This window comes from Cardiocondyla obscurior, linkage group LG14 (genome assembly GCF_019399895.1).
Source record: "Cardiocondyla obscurior isolate alpha-2009 linkage group LG14, Cobs3.1, whole genome shotgun sequence".
Classification (NCBI taxonomy): Eukaryota; Metazoa; Arthropoda; class Insecta; order Hymenoptera; family Formicidae; genus Cardiocondyla; species Cardiocondyla obscurior.
The window spans coordinates 3,680,349-3,699,069 of record NC_091877.1 but is presented as its reverse complement, the minus strand read 5'-3'; the positions used below and the strand labels follow the sequence as shown (position 1 = coordinate 3,699,069).

The window sequence follows — 18,721 nt, the reverse complement described above, 5'->3', positions numbered from 1 at the left end:
GCGCATACGCGGATGGCGGACGCGGAGGTGACCGGTCGAAAGGGGTGAAGGGAGAAGGGAAATCGTAGCCTCGGACTCCTCGGAGAACAGCTGACTCAGAGTAGGGGGAAAAGTTCGCGGTGCTTTAGGGTTCGTAAAACGCTGAAAATCGGCTGTGATCTCGCGAGATTCGTACGTTTTCAACGAGAGTTCCGAACTCGCCGTGTCCTCGCTCGTCCGCGGTCGACGTTTATTTCATTATTACCGTGGATTATGTGAAAAGGGGGACAACGTCGTCGACGAATTCTCCCCCCCTCCCCCGCCGAGGGTCAGCTGTACTCGCGGCGCGTCGCGTTTCCCTTCCTCGCCGGCGAGCAACGCGTACACCTATCTCACTCCGCGTGCAGAAGGTGCGGCCGGCGAAGTGGGAGGCCGCCCCGTGTCGTCCGTGGTGTACGAACCGTGGCCCGTAACCGCTCTCCGGCGCGCGCGGTGCGAGAGGTGGGATTTCATTACAAAACAAGGCCCGCGCGCTCGAACGAGGCTCGGCGAGTTAAAGATGGAAGCGGTGGACACGACCACGGGCTCACATCCGAGGAGGATGCACAGCAGCTACGAGGAAGAGGAGCAGGAGCGCAAGCACTTTCAAAGAATCGTCACCGCGTTCAGATATTACAAGTGAGTGAACCCGGTCGACATCGATCCCCGTTGCGATCTCGCGCTCTGTTCGTTCTTCTCACCCTCGCGGTAATCGGTGGCGGTCATCACTTTTCTTACTCTTTTACATTAACGTCATAAAAACATGTGCTAATTGTTGGCTCGTTACAAAAACTCGTTTTGGAAGTGGTTAGAAGTCACCCCTGTGGTACATTTAGTATGTAAACAACACCATTACTTTATACATGTATAATTCTTGTTTGCTTAACTTGATCCTCTGTTGTTTGTTATCCAGAACACATTCTCTGCTGAGAGTGAGAAAAACGGAGACCTATTTTCTTAATTTACCACAGCATCATCAGAAGCTCTTGTCGAAATACAAGGAACATTTGCAAGAAGTCAAACGATGTATTGACAACAACGATCAAATCATAAAGCTCATCATAAGAGATGTAGCTCATATATTTGAAAATGTCTGCCCAACCACTGCACAAGTTGACAATGTAAGGAATTCTTTTTTTTTTTATCAATTATCTTGTCTATTGCTCATTAAGTATAGCTTAACAATCAATGGCATTAAATTATATTATTTGTATAACATTCAGTTGATGTGTACATAACAATTGTATTAAAAATATTTTGCCAAAATTATTAATTTAACTGTTAAAATAAATGTATACTTTTACAAAATTGTTTCACTTTGTGAAATAGATGGAATCATTCCAGACATTAAATCTAAGGCCAGTGATGTCAGATCAGGAGAAAGTGCAAGCTACTATTAAACAATTGGTACGTGACTGGAGTGTAGAAGGTGCTGATGAACGAAAAGCATGCTATCAACCAATTGTAGATGAAATATTGAATCAATTTCCAACAGACCACTGGTAGGATAATAATTATTAAGGAGTTACTATTAACAGAAAATGAAGATAAGCAAAAACAAGGGAAACTTGCCAAACGATTTAGATCTTGACCTCATTTTTTTTTTTTTTTTTTTTTTTTTTTTTTAAATGAAAATTGGTGGATGAAATAAACTTAAAAAATTATGGTTGAAATTTTTTAGATGCCTTGAAAGTTTTTCTTGTACATTCACCGTCAGGAATGGCGTTCGTGGTGCTGCGACGGCGGCTAGCGTACGTGATCTTGGCGTGGGGTGCGTTAAATCTCACACGAAGCGCGCGCGTAGATGTTCCGCATAGCACCGCTCACAGAGGATTGAGAGGGGAACGGCTCTCACCACTACCTCCTTCGGGCTCGACGGCCGAGAGGGAGGAGTCACGTACGCCAGTCGCCGTCGCCGTCGCCGCTCGCCGCACCAAATTCCATATCTGCTTTTCAATGTACAATGTGTAAATATATCTAAAAAAAGAAAGAAATTAATAATAGTTTAATTTTCAGTACACCATCGGACGTGCATATTTTAGTACCTGGTGCAGGATTGGGTCGCCTTGCTTTTGAAATTGCAAAGCGTGGATATACCTGCCAAGGAAATGAATTTTCCCTGTTTATGCTATTTGCGTCAAACTTCGTATTAAATAAGTAAGTGATGATATATAACAAGCAATAATCACATTCAAAAATTTTCTTAAAATTATCTGTTTCGAAATAGATGTAGGAATATAAACTTATATCAAGTACATCCTTGGGTGCACCAGTATATGAATAATTTAAAACCTGAACATCAAACTCAAGCGGTTTCTTTTCCCGATGTAAGTCCAAGCGACCTCCCGGGAACAGCGCAATTTTCGATGACCGCGGGTGATTTCTTAGAGGTAAAATAAAAATATATTTATATAATAACATTGCTTATTTAATTAAATGGATGCAATTAATTTCAGGTTTACACGGAGAGCAATCATTGGGATTGTGTTGCGACCTGTTTTTTTATAGACTGTGCCAATAACGTTGTACAATTTATTGAGACAATTTACAAAATTCTAAAGCCCGGTGGTGTCTGGATAAACCTTGGACCGTTGCTTTATCATTTCAGCGATTTACCAAACGAAGAATCAATTGAGCCGAGTTATGACGCCATTCGTGACGTTATTCTGGGCTTCGGTTTTCAATTGGAGGTAATAAATTACAGTTTTGCATATTATACACGTGATATTTTTTAAGCGTATTCACAAATACATCGACTATTTTTTTTTTTTTATTCCAGAAAGAGCAAACAAAAGTGAAAACACGTTATGCTCAGAACATTAACAGTATGTTACAGTGCGAATATAATAGCGTATATTTTGTTTGTCGAAAGCCTGATGAATATACGGACGGTATAAATCACAATCAGAATGGAGGTGAAAGTAATAACGCGCAGGAACAAGAGAATTGAGAATAATAAGTGTTTTTTTTTTCTTCCGACAAGTGTTGAACGCTGGAAAGGTATTATTTAAGTGCGCTCGTATTTCACGAACTATTGCCAGAAATAGTTGTGTGATTGCGTATTCAAGACTTCTTATATATATTTTTTCTTTTTTTACTTCTTTACATGTCTTAATCGAATTTAAAGAATATTTTCATACGTATTTACCTGTCTTAATCAGTTTCAAGTTTAAAAACTCATTTTATACGAGTTTTAAATATCTTTATAATTTCAATGTCGTTTTGAGATAATAGACAGCTTTTTTTTTTTATTTTTTGATGTTCCGTAACTCCATATCTAATCTGTCTAGTTGTATTCCCTATTCACTATATCGTGAATGCTTGAAATCCAAAAATTAAGTAAATTGACAAAAGTTTATATAAGATTATTTACGAGTCAATCGTTTTCATTATTTTACAATTGTACAAGTGACGTTATCGCATAATGTGATTATACATATATACAAAGTTGTGTTAAAAAAAAAAAAAAAAAAAAAAAAGGATACATAAATTCCGTTTTATCATATATTATTATTCAGATATTGTACAAATAACGTGGCAATTCGATTAATTTCATTTGGTTGCATTTTACTAAAGTTTATAAACTGTCTTCGTAGCATTGCGAGTCTTGATGGTGTAATCGCGCGTTCTAAATTAACGCTAGAACCTGATATCTTCATATCGTAGTTCTTCCCCAATTGTTGCATTGACAATATTGCCTTGACATAAAAAAAAAATTATATATATATATTTTATTAGCGTTCACATTATATAGACCGTCCGCAAAAATATCGTGTACAATTTTATGGATTACTTTATAAATTATATATTTTATAGTAAAATTATGTTTTAAGAGTGAAAAACAAAAGATATTTTATCTGAATTTCGATATTTTACATACAATTATTTTCTCAATTAATATAGAGTGTACTCTCAAATTATAACTTACATTTGTTACATTTTTTGTTATGTTATCCAATTCATACAAGTAGTTTGTGGACGCTAACGGTACCTGGAAAAAAAAAAAAAAAAATGTATATGTAAGATATCAGATTATAAGGTGTGCTAAAAAATTACAAAGGGAGAAAAAAATACCAACATTCTGGGTGCTCAAATTTGGTTTCGGCTTTTTGCCCTTGTAAAGACAATAGTAAATTTCATCATACATTAAATCATCTTCTGGCAAAAGAGTGAAAAGTGGATTATCCCATCGGTTTGTAGTCTCTGGTGTTTCATATCTATTATATTCAAATTTAATATTATAAAGATTACCAGTAAGTATCTAACGATTATTCTATTTTTCTCACTGTGCAGTTACCTAGATACAAGTGAGTCAAAGACTTCATCAGTGTATCGATCGGGCTCAGGCTGTTCGGTATTCCACAGCTTTGCTTGTTCAATTGGCAAATTGCAGTGCAATGTACATTGTGGAGTCTTATACAATTTAGTTGTACAGTAGATCTCGTATCGATATCCTTTAATATAATTACTGCCGTCGAATATTAATAAGCTGTTAGAATCCAGTTTACGTTGGATATCCGATTTTATTGAGCTCCTGACAGCTTTTTCCTTTTTCGAATCTGAAAAAAATACCCGATAGATTAGCACATTAAAACGCTCGAATATTCGATAAATATTTAAAATTGTAATAGAGCCGTAAAGTTATATCTGCGTTTGTTTTCGATATTTTTATTTTATTCGCTGATTTACCTGCAAAATACACGTTTTTATCGTAGCCCGCTTGGACAATCGCATCACTCTCGCTGATTATTTCTATTTTTTGTCCACTGTTTTTTAATTTCTCTTCAAAGTGATTCTTCAACTGAAGGGTCCTTGTTGTCTTCCCGCTGCACGGTATACCAGTTACTATTATCAGCGGCATTTTAAAGTGATACGATCATCAATTAAAAAAAAAAAAAAAAAAGTAAGGTTGGAAAACTCCAAAAGAAAATAACTCGAAAGAAAGTTTTTATTACAAAAAAATAGTCTTATACAATTAAAAATAATTAAATTTATTATTATTTTGTTACGTCTGCAGCTAATTTATTATGAAAATGTCAATGAGAAACAATGCGAAAAAGATCCTTCTACTTGACCACGTTAGTATCCGCTATTTTAGTATGACGTCACACGTGTATGCGCATATGGGATTTTTCCGTGAGAGAATTCTCACCGCCATCTGCAGACTACGTGCTTGAACTCTTGCGGACGATGTAGAATGAAAACAAAAGTGTCAAACAATTGTCAAATACACATGCATGTAAATCAACCGTTCTGACCGGGGCCGCGATAACGTGACATAATCTGTAAAATGGCCGAAAATGAATTTGTATCCGACAGTGACGAATGTCTCGTTACGGAGGCTATTAATTTAGATATCGAAGAGGTATCTACTCACCTATGCATTTATTATGACCGTTTATGTGACTTTATCGTAAAACACTTAGCTGCATACGTGCAATATGATGATTTATTCTGTTGAGCAAATTGCGTTATGTTACATGTATACCTAATTTTATTCCCTTCTGCCAATTACCATCTTATTTCTGTTATAATATAATGTAATGTACACCAGGACTTTTGGTTCTAATAAAAGTATTTATCACGCTTTCCTTTTAGTTAGATGACACGGAATATGCCATACCAATTGTGGAAGAATTACCCACCTTAGAAAGCATATTGTTGGAGCCTGATTGTGAGTCACTGTCAGAAACGGAGGACGATGTCGGTATACCATTGGGAGAAAAGCTTGGCAGTAGTGAGACAACCAGTGTCGGTAGTCATCTGTCATTAAACTCCTTAAATAAATCCTCCAAGACCGCTCAGAGACCGTCCTCGGGCGTTATCTTAAGGCACGTCATACTCAAAGGAATAACATCGCAAATTATTTCGGCCAATGTGAGCACTTATTCCATTCGTTATTTAAGAGTACCAGAAATTGTGTTTCTTAAAGTTTTAAGCATTTTTTATATACCTTATGTATAGTAACAGAGTTTAGAATAGTTGTCATTGTAAATATGATTTAGGAGAGGGTCAATGCTGGCTTGGCTAGTGCAGTTGCAGCTGGGGGGAATATGCTGGTAATTGGTACCAGTCACGGTTTAATTTTGGGCTTTGATTCGTCGCAAACTTTGCGATGGTGTGAGCAGGAAGTAAGACATCAAGGTTCTATCTCGGCTCTTTGCTTTAATTATGACGGTAGTCGAGTATTGGCTGGTTTTGTTAGAGGCGATATCTTGATGTTGGATAGCAGTAATGGAAAGGTTTTAAGGATTCTTACAGATCATCATCCACTCGACACTGCTGTGTTACATGTTAAAGTATATTCCGCCATTAAACTTTTTTACGTAAAAGTAAAATATTTATATATTTATCGACAGTTTTGAACTAGCCACTTTAGTTTACAGATTCACCAAAAATAGCTTTGTGCAGCGATAGTAGCGGCTCGGTATTCGAATTGAATTTTACTAGAGTGATGGGCATGCGAGGCTGTGACAGTAGATGCTTGTTTAGTGGCTCTAAGGGAGAAGTGTGCACTTTAGAGCCTTTACTGTTGAATCACTTGCCGTCGCATCCACTGAAAAATTATACATTAGTCGCAATGGCGACTTTATCGAAGGTAGTGCTTTATAACAGATAAAAAAAAAAAAAAAAAAAAAAAAATATTGGTTAAACATTATGTAATATTTATTGTATTTTGTAGGTAATTGTAGTTTGCATACGACCGCGAATGCGCGTTGTATTAAGTCATCCATTAACAGGTTCTGCAATAGCACCACCGCAACTGTCTTGGCAATTAGTTGTTATACAAACGGCTGATGGTTCTCGCGTAATCGATCCAGTATTGGCGCTTGCAAGAGACAACTTGGTGTATTTTTATCAAGTAATTATATTTAATTGCATTTTAATTTTATTTGATTAATTTAATTTAAAAATTCTAAAAAAATTTGCGTGTTGTTAAGGTCTATACTGAAATTGGTACTCGAGTAAAGTTATCTCCTCTTCGAAGAATAACGTTACCGTATATGATAAGCAATATGAGGTGGTTAAATTCAAGATCTCTTGTAATATTAGATGCTCAAGAGAAATTGCATTTGTTAGACGTAAGGACGCAAGATAATTTAGAGACGTTGGACATGAGTCGCGTTGGTATTTCTTACGCTTCTAGTCATTTTAAAGGATTATCTACCGGCGGAAATGTTTCCAAGGTATAATGATATGCAATGGCAAAAGCAAAATATTATTTGCATTGTATAAATAAAGCGTATTTTAATACTATACATATATTTTGCACAGGCGATGGCGTTAGCCGGTGAGCGAGCGTGCTACAACACTGTTGTTGTTTTCGGTTCGCAGTTATTGTTATTAGGTACAAAGAGTTTACATATGATATGTATGAGAACGTGGACTGAAAGATTGCAACATTTAATCGTGCAGGTTGGTTTAAAGCGCTAAAAAAAAAAAAAAAAAAAAAAAAAAAAAATCCGGCCGTGAAGTAAAAATATTCTTTTCAAATTTCAGAAACGTTTTCAGGAGGCATTAGCACTAGGCCTTTCTTTTTATCAGGATAAAGGTAAAGCGGTTATAGGCCTACGAGGTTCTAAGCAACGTCGCAAGGAAATAGCGCGTGAAAAAGTTTGCGAGGTATTAGTGCAATATATGGACGAATTAAATCAGTGTTTAGTGAACGAAAATATAGACTATGATACGATAGTACTCACTTGTGTCGATTACTGTATACAACTGGAAAATTTAGATTTGTTATTCGGAAAGTTGTGGGACATAGTCTTTGAGTCTGAAGGACTGAAAACTAGTTACTTGCACGCTCTCGAGGCTCCTCTACTAGATGGAAGTCTTCAACCGAGATTGCCACCGTTGATCGCACAACAATTAGTTACTCTTTACGACCAAGAAGACAAAATAGATTCGTTAGAAGCGATCGTGGTTCTCCTCAATGTAGATTGCTTAGATATTCATCAAGTAAGTAGCGATTTTTCAATATCTTAACAGAAAACGAAAAAAATTTACACTTTAGATATAATATTTATAAGCATTATTATATTATAGAGCATATTTTTTTGTGTAGGTAACGACAATTTGTCGTCAGCGCGGTCTTTGGGAGGCACTGATTTATCTACAGACGACAGCGCTGGGTGATTTTACAGCACCCATTCATCAATTGGTACCGGTATTACAAAATTTATTACAGGACTCGATAGCCGCTCTTTCCCGAGACTGTATAAAACTTGGCAACGCCATTCTAGTTTATACTAGCTGCTGTCTCGCTGGTCGCGGATTCCCGAAGGATGAACTTCCCGAGGGCATGCCGCAAAAAGCGAAAGCGGACATATTAAGAGCCTTGTTATCTCAGCATTCCAGTTTGGCGAATGATTTGGAGAGGCAATATCCGTACCTGAGAACGTTATTGCAATTCGATGCGAAGGGCTTCCTCGATGTTATAGCCATCGCTTTCCAGGAGCCAGAATTTACTTCCGAAATGGGTTTGCGGCACAGACAGAGGCTCATAGATATTTTATTGAGTATTGTTATGCCTAGTACGCCACTTACTCCAAAAAATATTGATTACATCACGACAGAGCAACAATTTATGGTTCTCATATTCGTTGCAAAGGAAGTGTCCGAAAATACTGTTACCCTAGAGTCTAATACGTTGAATAGAGTGATAGATATATTGTGCATCGACTCGCACGTAGAACTGTCAAAGGATTTTAAGACTGAAAGAGAAAGTTCTGTGTTGGGATTGTTGCATTCTAAAAAGCTGTGTAATATTTCAGATAACACTTTATTAAATTTAGCAAATAGAGCAAATTTGTAAGTAATTTTAATTTTTTTATAAATTTAAATTTAATTCTCATTAATTATTAATTATTAATATATTACGATCTAAGCATAATAAACACAAATATATTATTGTAATTATTTTTTGTTACAGCGTAAGAGTTGCAGAATTATTGTACAGTGCGCGAGAAGATTGGGTGGCAGTATGTAAATGCATGATCTTGGAGCCAATGAGGCATCATGATATATGGCCATGGCTCGAAAATTTACCGACCACCTCGTTAAACAAAGTTATATCGACTCACACATCAACTCTCGTGACGATCAACGCAAGTCAATTTGCTACGATCGTCGCGACCCGGCTGCAAAAAAAGATCGACACAATATTACAAGATTTTATCGATAATGTGAATTTGGAATATAAATTATTAGGAGCGTTATATCAAGTCGCACAGTACAAAGAGGAAGACATTACTTTGGAATTGACAACTGAACACTTGGAAAGATATTTAGCGCTAATGTGTGAATTGGAACCGGCGCGTGTAGTTCGTCATTTACATGGACCGCATGGATGCAGATTAGACGAGGCATTAAGGATCGTTAAAAAATGGAAGTGCAAAGATGCGGAGGCGGTAATGCTAGAAAAATTGGGTAATTACCAAGACGCGTTCGATCTTTTACTGAAAGAGTTTCAGGATCGATTGGAAATGTATCGGCAGGCTGCAGCTTCGGAAAGCGAAACGGTACACGCCGCTCTTCAACTTGCGGGAGTATGTCGAAGATCAGCGGGAAATCTCGATTGGATGCCCCTCGTAGAAGTTATGTTTCGATCACATTCGGAGAATAATAGGCAGAAAGTGGATGCATTGAATGGTAAATTATTGAGATTAATTTTAGAATCTTTGAGTGGTACGTCGATATTGTCAAATATACTAGAACAGATTTTGAGAAATCCCTCGACAACAAGTGGAACGATGGGTGATATACGACAATTGCTGTCTGGAGTTCTTACTCAATCGCGATACGAACAAACCTTGGTCGAAACTACCGCACGATTAGTGAGCTTAGAACTTCACAAAGCTCTTGAAAAATCATTAAGGTACTTGGAAAATTTAAATAACATATAAAATATACAAATTTTTAATATAGTGTAAGTTTTACGATGATACGAAAAAAAAAAAAAAAAAAAAAAAAAAAAGCGTAATAATATATAAAAAAATGTTATCGCGGTGCAAAACTTTTGCATACTGAATTCTATATGTATACATACGTTATATATAATTTTTCTGTTTTTCAGAGATGCTGGTAGAGCATGTGGTAACGTTTCCGTAACTTGTCCTATATGTAGACAGCCGTTATCGCACTGCTCCGATCACGTTGTAGTGTTCAGTTGCGGTCATGGATATCATTCTACGTGTCTTGGTGAAGCTAAGTCGTGCTATAAATGTTTAAACACGAAAGGATGGGCACCTATCGCCACCAATGCTACACAAACCGTTCCTCAACCTCCACCGGTTAGTTGTAATTATAGTTCTCGTTATTTTACATTTAATACACCACTATAAATAATATTCTGTTTATTTCTGTTTTATAGAGAAAAAAACAGCTTCTTCCGCCAGAATTCCTACGTCACAAAGATCTTGCACTAAGATTGGCACCGTCCTGCTCTATCCCCGACCTTGAAGGTATCTTTTGAATCTAGTCTTCGACTATTGAAAACGATAATCACGTCTTCAAGAGGTACGTAGTATGTTTAAGATACCAAAATAAACATGCGCGTGTAACATATACATGTAACATATACATATTACCGATATTTTACGTTGTGTAATATCGACAGAAGATTAAGCATAATCCATTTCTTGAAATTTAATTTCTTCGACACGCGTTGATGTTTATAACACGTTGCCAAATAGAAATTATTGAAATACAAAGTATTTATTATATATAAATTGGTATATGTAACTACATTATTCTTTAATACTGCAATGAATTATTTTTCGTTTTCACATCATTTCCTCGACTACCATCGATGGAATGTCTGTCTTGCGTTTCACTTTAATAATGAAAACTGGTTTCTTGGGTATATTTTCTGCTAAAACGCGTTTCGGATCCATGATTTCGTCATTTAATAACTCACCCGTAAGTAGCTTTGCAACAATTGGGAAAGCGTCCAGTTTTTCACACTTGGATTTATCGATTAGTGATATCTCGCTGGTTGAAACATATTCATCTATAATAGTATCTAGCTTAACGAGGAACCGATTTAAGTCTGATGTAGCCTTGTATTGCCGTAACTGTAAAATAAAAAAGGACCAGTTATATATAATTTTGTTTAGGAAAAAATTCTATAGAGGTGTATATATTTCACACTATTCGTACAGCATGTAGCGATGTATCGAACGTTAAAAATAATATTGATAGATACGTGCCTTATCGTCGGATCTTTCAAGATTACGTATTAGATCGTCAATTTCATTTAACAACACGTAACACTTTGCGAGATATTCATCACTGTATTTAGCCTCGTGAGTGCATAAGAGTTTCCTTGTTAAAAGTCTCTCTTGTTTTATCTTTTCAAGAAGCAATGATAATGGCATTTCAGATTGTGTATGACTGATCATTTGCACCTTAGAACGTCTTTCAAAGGCCTGTTTGATTGATACAAGTCTTGTAAATACTAATATAAAAAATGCATTAATAAAATGCAAAAGTCTTACCTTGTTTTTCATAACTTTCCAAATAAGGATGAACCTATTTATGCATTGTTTAAAATTTTTTGGGCAAATGTAATTCTCGGACAAATAAAATAATGATTGAAATTTAATTGTTAGGTTGCACGACAGCACATTAAACAATTCTAACGTGTCACGAAATTTAATATCGATATCCGAACCGTGAGCTTCTAACTTGAGGACGTTTACCTATATATATATATATATATAAATAAATATTAATCGTATACAATTTCGTGTATTTTTAATTTATTTTTAGGCGTTTCGTATATTTTAACTCACATTTCTTTCGAGAATTGGTATAATATCGCGAATCGATACGTCGTCGGTCGTCATGATAGTTACTCGATAGATATAACAATTATTTTCAAGTATATCTTGTCAAACTGGCCGTTAAACAAACGCATTTCAATAATCAACTCGACGTTGTTCGAAATACGATAGTGTCCTTTCTTCAGCAGATAGACATATTCAGTTTGTTTCTTTTTTTTTTATTGATTGTTATGGCTTATATAAACGACACTGTTTTCCTTTCATACATGTACATAAATCTAATGTCGGTTTGCTTGTGTAGCATATAAGTCACTTTATAACATCGCGTATTAATTCCACATACGACATTTCTTTTACATTCGGCTGACTTTTTCTTTTATTAACGGATGATGTAATGAGGTATCGTATAAGGGGGTGAGATAATTGAGAATTGACTCTTTCATGGGTCTCTTAAAAAATTAACTTATGGCTTTGTAATTTTAATCGTTAATAGTAATTTCTTAGTGTTATAAGCACTCCTCGGCTCAATATACCATAAGTAATGTACATATCATTACATATTCGGTATTATTAATATTATTAACTGTTATTAATTATATGTATACTTAGTTATACAGTTATCTTAATAATCGCAGTAGAAACACTTAAAAACATATTTAAATTCGCATTCACTGACAAGGTATGTACTATTGTAATTTATCGTAAAAGAAAATAGCGCAATATTGCTATCAACCACACTGATTTGCAATTTGCGTATTTTACTTAAAAAACACTATAATAAATCCAATTATTGTATTTAGTCATTCGTAGAATGGCTATTTCTAACAGGGGGGAAGAGTACCTCTACTAAAAAGAGGACGGATTATTACACATATATTATATATATGCAATTTAATTTATTAAATAATATTCTCTTAGAAGAATATAGAATTGCTTCTATACCATTTAAATTTCACATATTCTGAAATTTAATATAATATAAAGCATTTTTCTTATTAATTTTTTTTTTTTTTTTTTTATATTACAACTATGATTATTCATTAGTATATATTGCCAATAAAAGTTTTTTTTATCACTTTATCAATGCTTATAAGGGAAACAAATTGTAATAAACGAAAATTTTACATAATATTCTAGCTAAAAGATAATTTAGTAATCTTTTTTGACGTAATACTTAAATTTTTGTATTTAATTTTTCTTTCTTTCTTTCTTTCTTTTTTTTTTTTTTTTCCTAAAAATTAACGTCCGTTTAATAAGCTATATATTAATGATTACTACATTTAATTTACATTCATGATATTCTGTATATATGAGCTCGGAAAAATTTATAAGAATTTAATGATGTGAATATGCGTTTTTAAAGTACGATTATTCGTATTTTATGATCAAAAAAAAAAAAAATAATAATAATAATATATTTTGTATAATCCATATTGAACACAAAACGGTACAACTGGTGATACTCATCCCCCGTGAATCGATCTGTATGATATATGCGTGTTACCAAACTTATGCAATAGTAGAGGCAACAAATGCTACAAGTTTATCAGGAACATACATTATGTTTCTTGAATAAATCACTGCAAATAAATCGTCACGAGGTTTAAATAAACGTATTAACTGTCGAGATCCAACAGTTCATTTTTAAATTCACTGTTATGGTGATGAAATAACTTTTATAAAATCAATTAGTGTATAATCACACAGTCTATTAAAACAGATTGTTTTTTTTTTTTTTTTTTAAATTATTTGTTATAATTTCTAAAATCTTTGCCGGTTACTCACGTTTCCGGCCATTCTGTAATGATATCTATTATAATATGATCTATTATAATTGCTCCCGTGCCGCGATCGTGCATAGGAAGTATTGTAAAATGATCTTCGGGGAGCATGATGGTGATAGACGTTAACTGATCGGTTCCAGGATTTTTGGACTTCTTGGAATGAATTGTGGCTTGTGCTGGACCTTTCCTCGTACGACCGACGATTTGTGTAATCCTTGACTTTTTTTGTCCGACCTTTATCTATCTCTTCGTCGTCTGCATTATGACGTTTACGTTCTTCTCGTCTGTCGTTATCGGCATCACGATCGAGTTGCGTTCTATTACCATTCCAATTTGTTACTAAAAATCAAAGATATCAAATTATAAAACTTCGACTTTTTATATAAATAGATTGATTTATGTTTAAATAGATGTACTAACCCGAACTACCGTATTGACGATATGAGCTTCCTTTTTGTAAGTATGAAAGAGTGTCCGAGCGATTGGTACCGTTAAAGTTTCGCATAGCAGCGGCACTCAGCGTTGTACCGCTTTGACTTGTTTTAGTGTCCTCCCTGAAGCAGATATAAATTATTTTTTATTTATTGCTATATAACAGAACTGCATTATATAAATATATATATAAAAAAAAAAAACTTTACCTAACGTCAGTATACCATCCATTAGATGATCCGTTGAAATTAGAAGTCGCATCTTTAGTTTGCCAATTTTTAATATTGTTAGTTGCAGCTTTCGTAGATACAATTTCTTCTTGTCCGTTTTTAATTCTGACATTTTGACGCCACTTATCTTTATCGCGTTGTTCCGACTGACCATTCGTTTCTGTTTTTCCATTTTGATGCTTCAACACACTTATTCGACCATTACTGTTAGATCCATTTTGCGTTTTTGTACAATCTACAATCGTAACTTGCATCGTCGTCGTCGTCGTCGTCGTCGTCGTCGTCGTCGTCGACGCGCCGTTAGTATTGCTCTTGGAATTAATTTTTTGCAATTCTTTAGAATTGGAGTTTGTTTTTGCTACATCTTTCACAAAGCATTTTGGCACACCGTTTGCAACATTAATTCGGGACGCGGTATTCAGCGTTTGATTTTTCAAAGTTCCTGATCCGGAAGAACTATTATCCTCTTCCTCGCTAGAACCGTCGTAGGGCACCAAACTGTTTCCATTCAAAACTTTCCCATGTTTTATGTGTACAACTAATCTTGGCTGCGACTTCTCCTGTGTTTTCTGTGATAATTGCGTACTAACAATGTCACTGGATTTTTGTACAGAATTTAATTCTACATTATATTGCGGAGGGAGCTGCGGACCGATTAACGTCGGTTTATTCGAATTACTGAGGTCATTTAACGACAATCCGCTTGACGATCCGTTTACGGAACACCCGGCGGACGTCGAGGCTTTAGATGCAGGAGATTTATTTATAGAATTGGATAGAGAAGTCGGCACATTCTTCGCAGATATTGTGCCGTTCATTTTTACGATCTGTTGATTTTGGCTATAGTTTTCCATTTCGAAAATCATAATGTACGCGTTTGTACTTAATACATTATTAAGGCTTATTGGACGAACACAAGAGTCGTCGTAGGAATAATATTGACCGCTCGACACTTGCGCAACCGCTGTATAGTGGCCGCAATTTACAGAAGGACCCATATGCGTCACCATCGACGTAAGTTTATATGTCAGTTGTTTGGGAGATTCGCCCGGCTCTCTCCACAAATATTGGCCCATATCTATAGTCTGTTTAAAACCAATGTGTCTAGATATTTTACCTCCTAAAAAGCTAAACCGTTTCAACTGTATACACAACACTTTTGGCGGGCGCTCTAGTGTGAACTGTTTAGTAGCAGGAACTCTTCTCTTACAGGCTTCACATTTGTAATCATTGTTATCCAACTGTTCCCTACTGAAGTAACTATTTAATGCTTCGTCCAGTGTATTCGCCTTGCGTATATCCAGAAGTAAATCCTGTTCAATTTCAAGAGGTTTATTAATAAAAATGTTGCGTAAAAATCAATTAAAAAAAAAATTATTATCGATAATTACTTACTTGAAAGTGTTGAAACGTGGTAGATACATGTTGACATTGCAGGCACTTTACTTCAGTACGTATATAGCCACCAAATATTTGATTAATAGGTGTCGTTTCCTTAGAGTAGCTATCCAACTTAGTCGCTTTATGCCTAGTCAAATACGCGCGTTCCATTCCCTCCAATAAATAGCGTAAAAATTCGTGAGCATCTTCTTGTTGTCCAGGCACCATAGTTCGGCAAATGACTGCAGAAATACGTCTGTTAAAAAGTTTCTGAATTTACACATGAAAAAATAAATACGTACGCTTTAGTTTATTATATATGTAAAACGGTTTGATCGCACCGCCAGACTTCTGATGGCTGAACTGTAGAGTCTTGGCCACTGCACACGTAAGGCATTCTCCACCGCCATCTAAAACTATCCTATTATCAAAACACCATACAAAACCATACTATTATAATTATTTTTTTTTTTTCGAAGATGGTTGTAGGACAAGAAAAACATAAAATAGAAAAATATGAGCCCTTACTGTTTTGTTCACACTTGGAATTATGATGTGGATCAGACAGCAGCCAATTAACGAGAGCAGGAACATGAAACAACGCCTGAAGAGTGCTGTTCAAATAACAAGTGTTCCCGACGTTGTACATTCCAGCTCCGACTGGATTTGTGCCTTTCCACCCGAGATGAATTTTTTTGGGGGAGTACAAAGTAATAACAGGTTCCGGCAAAACCGGCCCTTTGTTTGCATCGTTTTTCTTTTTAAATCCTGCATTGTCCTTTGCTTTGTTTCCTTCTAAATTATCTGAGGTTAAATTGAGGAAAATATTGCAGTTAGCCTGCACCTGATTTGTTGTCTGGAAATCCTTCAACTCTTCGTAACGGATTTCCGTTTGCATAATCCGAGAGGCATTGCTCACTAGTTCTAGTGACAGATCGTCCGTAGTTTTGGACGGGCTGCTGTTCAGGGCACAATGGAGCCTGGCCGCGAGAGGATCGCAGACGCTGACCGCAGGCATATTTCGAAATTTTTTTTTCTGATCTTTGTTAAATAAATATACCTGCAACAAAATGTGAGGTGTAATCTCTCTCTATCTACATGTAAATCGCATTGATTACAATCACGGGAAAAATTTATAAGGAGTATTTTATAGAATATTACATACATCTGTAAAATGAAATAAATACGTAAGTGCTCATATAAATATAAAATTTGTAAACAGAAAGCTCCAGCATAAGGTCAACGCCAGTAGACGTGACTCGATTACCGTGTAATCATTGATAAAGCGGTAAGGTGCTTCCAGAAACAGGTCGATTTTCGTCGACAGGGGCAAGCTCCGGCGGGAAAGCACGCGGGCATGCGGAAGATAATGCCTTCGACAATTGTTTACCTATTCGCTGATGTACAACGATCTCCGGGTGGTTCACTAGTGAGACGTGTGCGGCAACCATCTGGCGTCAAGTTGTCGCGGTTTCTTGCACGTGGGGCCAATATCGGCTCGTTACTCCAGTTTCTAAGTGCCGACGCGGCTACCGGACGGCGACGGGAGTCGCCGCGGAGGTCTCGCGCACACACACGTGTGCGTGCGTGAGTAAGTGCGCGCGCGCGCGCCACAGAGCGCGTGTTCGTCTTTTTCACTCCCCCTTGTTTTCGCGAAACCCGTCACGAGCGGATTTCCCGCGTGCACGCGTACGTATTACGATAATGCCGGATGCGACGAGGCAAGTTTCACGCCGCCGCGCGCAAGCAGCAGCAGCAGCAGCAGCACCAGCTCGATGTCCGACGGCCGACGCCGGTCATCACATATCGATCGCGCGCGGCACTATCACGGCACGTTCGTGTGTCAGACACGCGGCAATCGTAGGAGGGCACGCACGCACGGCCGTGACAGCCATTTGCATTCGCTGCTATCACCGCGGGACGGGGACGGGCTTCCTGCGAGCGCTTCGGCCAGCACGCGGGAAAATCGGACGTCGCGCAAGATGGTTCCGGCCGGCTAACGGACACGGGGATGGACGGGGACGAGGAGGTAAGGGGGCGCGAGCCAGAGTGCGTGCGAACGCCGCCGGGTCGTCTTCTTTCGTATCGTCCGAACGATGGTCGATTGGCGCACCAGACGATCGGTACTTTCGCGCGCGGGACGTTCCGCTGCCGCACAAACACGATCTTTTTTACGGAACACCTTCGACCGAGAGGAGAGAGCACGGCGCGCGGTCACTTAACCTATAGACGGGGCGAGCGCGTTCAGAAAGCGATCGTATCGTAGCTTATGCAATAAGTTTAGTCGAATTGAACTATAAGAAGTCAACCAATCGCGTCAAAATTTGAAAAGAATAATGTAATGTGATTGGGTGATTTTTAGGTTTAAAGCTTAAACTGACCTTTGTTGTAAAACCGGAAGTACCATTGAACATGGCGTGGGATGGCCCTGGTGACGTAAGTCTAGCTGATATGCTTGGGGTGTGAGGTCAGTCTGCTTTCACTTGTTATTCCGTGCTGTTGCAATGCAATCGTAGTCATTATTCCAAGGAGAGGGTGTTAACACGTTTGAATCAGTTTGAATCGAGATCGTAAAATCATGTGGTAAAACATTTTTTTTAATACACTTGAGAAAATAAACAGTCTCTTAATTTTACTTGATAGATCTCTGTTGATTATCTTTCAATTTTTTTTGCCGGTTTTAATATGTGGCGATATGTCTTTGTAACACTTAAAAATAATATACTAGGTATGTGATACATTAAAAGTGACATTGTGATTCGTTTCAGGTGGTACTGGTGACCCGGAAGATGTCAGTTGTGCAAAACGAAAACAGGAGCAAGATGTATGGAGTTGGTTCTTACGAAACGATGGGAAAGAGGCATCGAAAAAGTTAAGTACAACTTTATTTTAATTAATATACTATTGAGTTCGCAAATTAATTTATTCGGTTTTTGTCGTTGGTTTATTATTCGGTTTATTAAAAAAATCGAACGAGTTTTCCGCTGGAGAGTTGCGGTTCTCGATCCGCGTGGGTAAATTTTTTTTTTTTTTTTTTTTTTTTTTTTTTTTTTTGTCTGCCAAAACTGTGGTGGATAACTCGATGGCTTGC

General features: G+C 36.9%; 5 protein-coding genes across 7 annotated transcripts; 2 read left to right on the top strand and 3 right to left on the bottom strand.

Annotated features, from left to right (window-relative positions):
• Positions 1-54: 54 nt before the first annotated feature.
• On the top strand, positions 55-4,169 carry LOC139108147 (carnosine N-methyltransferase). 2 transcript variants are annotated; one of them, XM_070666226.1, is made up of 7 exons: positions 55-657; positions 932-1,139; positions 1,363-1,520; positions 2,035-2,175; positions 2,246-2,408; positions 2,475-2,708; positions 2,798-4,169. In XM_070666226.1, the coding sequence occupies exons 1-7, from the start codon at positions 539-541 to the stop codon at positions 2,966-2,968; spliced, it is 1,194 nt and encodes a 397-aa protein (XP_070522327.1). In that variant the 5' UTR covers positions 55-538; the 3' UTR covers positions 2,969-4,169. The 2 variants fall into 2 exon arrangements, with proteins under 2 accessions (XP_070522327.1, XP_070522326.1); XM_070666225.1 differs by having other exon boundaries at positions 57-657; positions 1,348-1,520.
• LOC139108148 (protein KTI12 homolog) lies at positions 3,509-4,969 on the bottom strand. Its single transcript, XM_070666227.1, has 5 exons — positions 4,708-4,969; positions 4,316-4,577; positions 4,097-4,235; positions 3,947-4,009; positions 3,509-3,716 (listed from the first exon to the last, which is right to left on the bottom strand). The coding sequence occupies exons 1-5, from the start codon at positions 4,877-4,879 to the stop codon at positions 3,519-3,521; spliced, it is 834 nt and encodes a 277-aa protein (XP_070522328.1). The 5' UTR covers positions 4,880-4,969; the 3' UTR covers positions 3,509-3,518.
• A 174-nt stretch (positions 4,970-5,143) lies between these two features.
• Positions 5,144-11,515, top strand: Vps8 (vacuolar protein sorting 8). The gene is made up of 12 exons (XM_070666213.1): positions 5,144-5,383; positions 5,617-5,895; positions 6,024-6,317; positions 6,398-6,616; positions 6,701-6,880; positions 6,960-7,205; positions 7,294-7,434; positions 7,519-7,977; positions 8,084-8,829; positions 8,951-9,895; positions 10,094-10,310; positions 10,391-11,515. The coding sequence occupies exons 1-12, from the start codon at positions 5,309-5,311 to the stop codon at positions 10,490-10,492; spliced, it is 3,903 nt and encodes a 1,300-aa protein (XP_070522314.1). The 5' UTR covers positions 5,144-5,308; the 3' UTR covers positions 10,493-11,515.
• Positions 10,803-11,867, bottom strand: LOC139108151 (uncharacterized). Its single transcript, XM_070666231.1, has 4 exons — positions 11,814-11,867; positions 11,517-11,720; positions 11,229-11,447; positions 10,803-11,093 (listed from the first exon to the last, which is right to left on the bottom strand). Exons 1-4 carry the CDS (start codon positions 11,865-11,867, stop codon positions 10,803-10,805), a joined length of 768 nt encoding a protein of 255 aa, XP_070522332.1.
• Positions 11,868-13,515: 1,648 nt separating this feature from the next.
• Scny (ubiquitin specific peptidase 36) lies at positions 13,516-17,866 on the bottom strand. 2 transcript variants are annotated; one of them, XM_070666216.1, is made up of 7 exons: positions 17,021-17,866; positions 16,159-16,690; positions 15,933-16,046; positions 15,646-15,872; positions 14,230-15,563; positions 14,009-14,142; positions 13,516-13,927 (listed from the first exon to the last, which is right to left on the bottom strand). In XM_070666216.1, the coding sequence occupies exons 2-7, from the start codon at positions 16,646-16,648 to the stop codon at positions 13,566-13,568; spliced, it is 2,661 nt and encodes an 886-aa protein (XP_070522317.1). In that variant the 5' UTR covers positions 16,649-16,690; positions 17,021-17,866; the 3' UTR covers positions 13,516-13,565. The 2 variants fall into 2 exon arrangements, with proteins under 2 accessions (XP_070522317.1, XP_070522318.1); XM_070666217.1 differs by having other exon boundaries at positions 15,933-16,040; positions 17,021-17,859.
• Between the last annotated feature and the right edge of the window lie 855 nt (positions 17,867-18,721).

Bases quoted from the DNA above. Each gene is read 5' to 3' on its own strand.
- LOC139108147 (XM_070666225.1), top strand. From the start codon at position 539: ATGGAAGCGGTGGACACGACCACGGGCTCACATCCGAGGAGGATGCAC. The intron at 1,521-2,034 runs GTAGGATAATAA...TTTAATTTTCAG, and splicing joins CAATTTCCAACAGACCACTG to TACACCATCGGACGTGCATA. The intron at 2,709-2,797 runs GTAATAAATTAC...TTTTTATTCCAG, and splicing joins GCTTCGGTTTTCAATTGGAG to AAAGAGCAAACAAAAGTGAA.
- Scny (XM_070666216.1), bottom strand. From the start codon at position 16,648: ATGCCTGCGGTCAGCGTCTGCGATCCTCTCGCGGCCAGGCTCCATTGT. The intron at 15,564-15,645 runs GTAAGTAATTAT...GAAATTGAACAG, and splicing joins CCACGTTTCAACACTTTCAA to GATTTACTTCTGGATATACG. The intron at 13,928-14,008 runs GTTAGTACATCT...TTTGATTTTTAG, and splicing joins TCGTCAATACGGTAGTTCGG to TAACAAATTGGAATGGTAAT.
- LOC139108148 (XM_070666227.1), bottom strand. From the start codon at position 4,879: ATGCCGCTGATAATAGTAACTGGTATACCGTGCAGCGGGAAGACAACA. The intron at 4,236-4,315 runs GTAACTGCACAG...TGAATATAATAG, and splicing joins TTTGACTCACTTGTATCTAG to ATATGAAACACCAGAGACTA. The intron at 4,010-4,096 runs GTTGGTATTTTT...TTTTTTTTCCAG, and splicing joins CAAATTTGAGCACCCAGAAT to GTACCGTTAGCGTCCACAAA.
- Vps8 (XM_070666213.1), top strand. From the start codon at position 5,309: ATGGCCGAAAATGAATTTGTATCCGACAGTGACGAATGTCTCGTTACG. The intron at 5,384-5,616 runs GTATCTACTCAC...CTTTCCTTTTAG, and splicing joins TTAATTTAGATATCGAAGAG to TTAGATGACACGGAATATGC. The intron at 10,311-10,390 runs GTTAGTTGTAAT...TCTGTTTTATAG, and splicing joins CCGTTCCTCAACCTCCACCG to AGAAAAAAACAGCTTCTTCC.
- LOC139108151 (XM_070666231.1), bottom strand. From the start codon at position 11,867: ATGACGACCGACGACGTATCGATTCGCGATATTATACCAATTCTCGAA. The intron at 11,448-11,516 runs GTAAGACTTTTG...TCAATCAAACAG, and splicing joins GGAAAGTTATGAAAAACAAG to GCCTTTGAAAGACGTTCTAA. The intron at 11,094-11,228 runs GCACGTATCTAT...TTTATTTTACAG, and splicing joins TTGAAAGATCCGACGATAAG to TTACGGCAATACAAGGCTAC.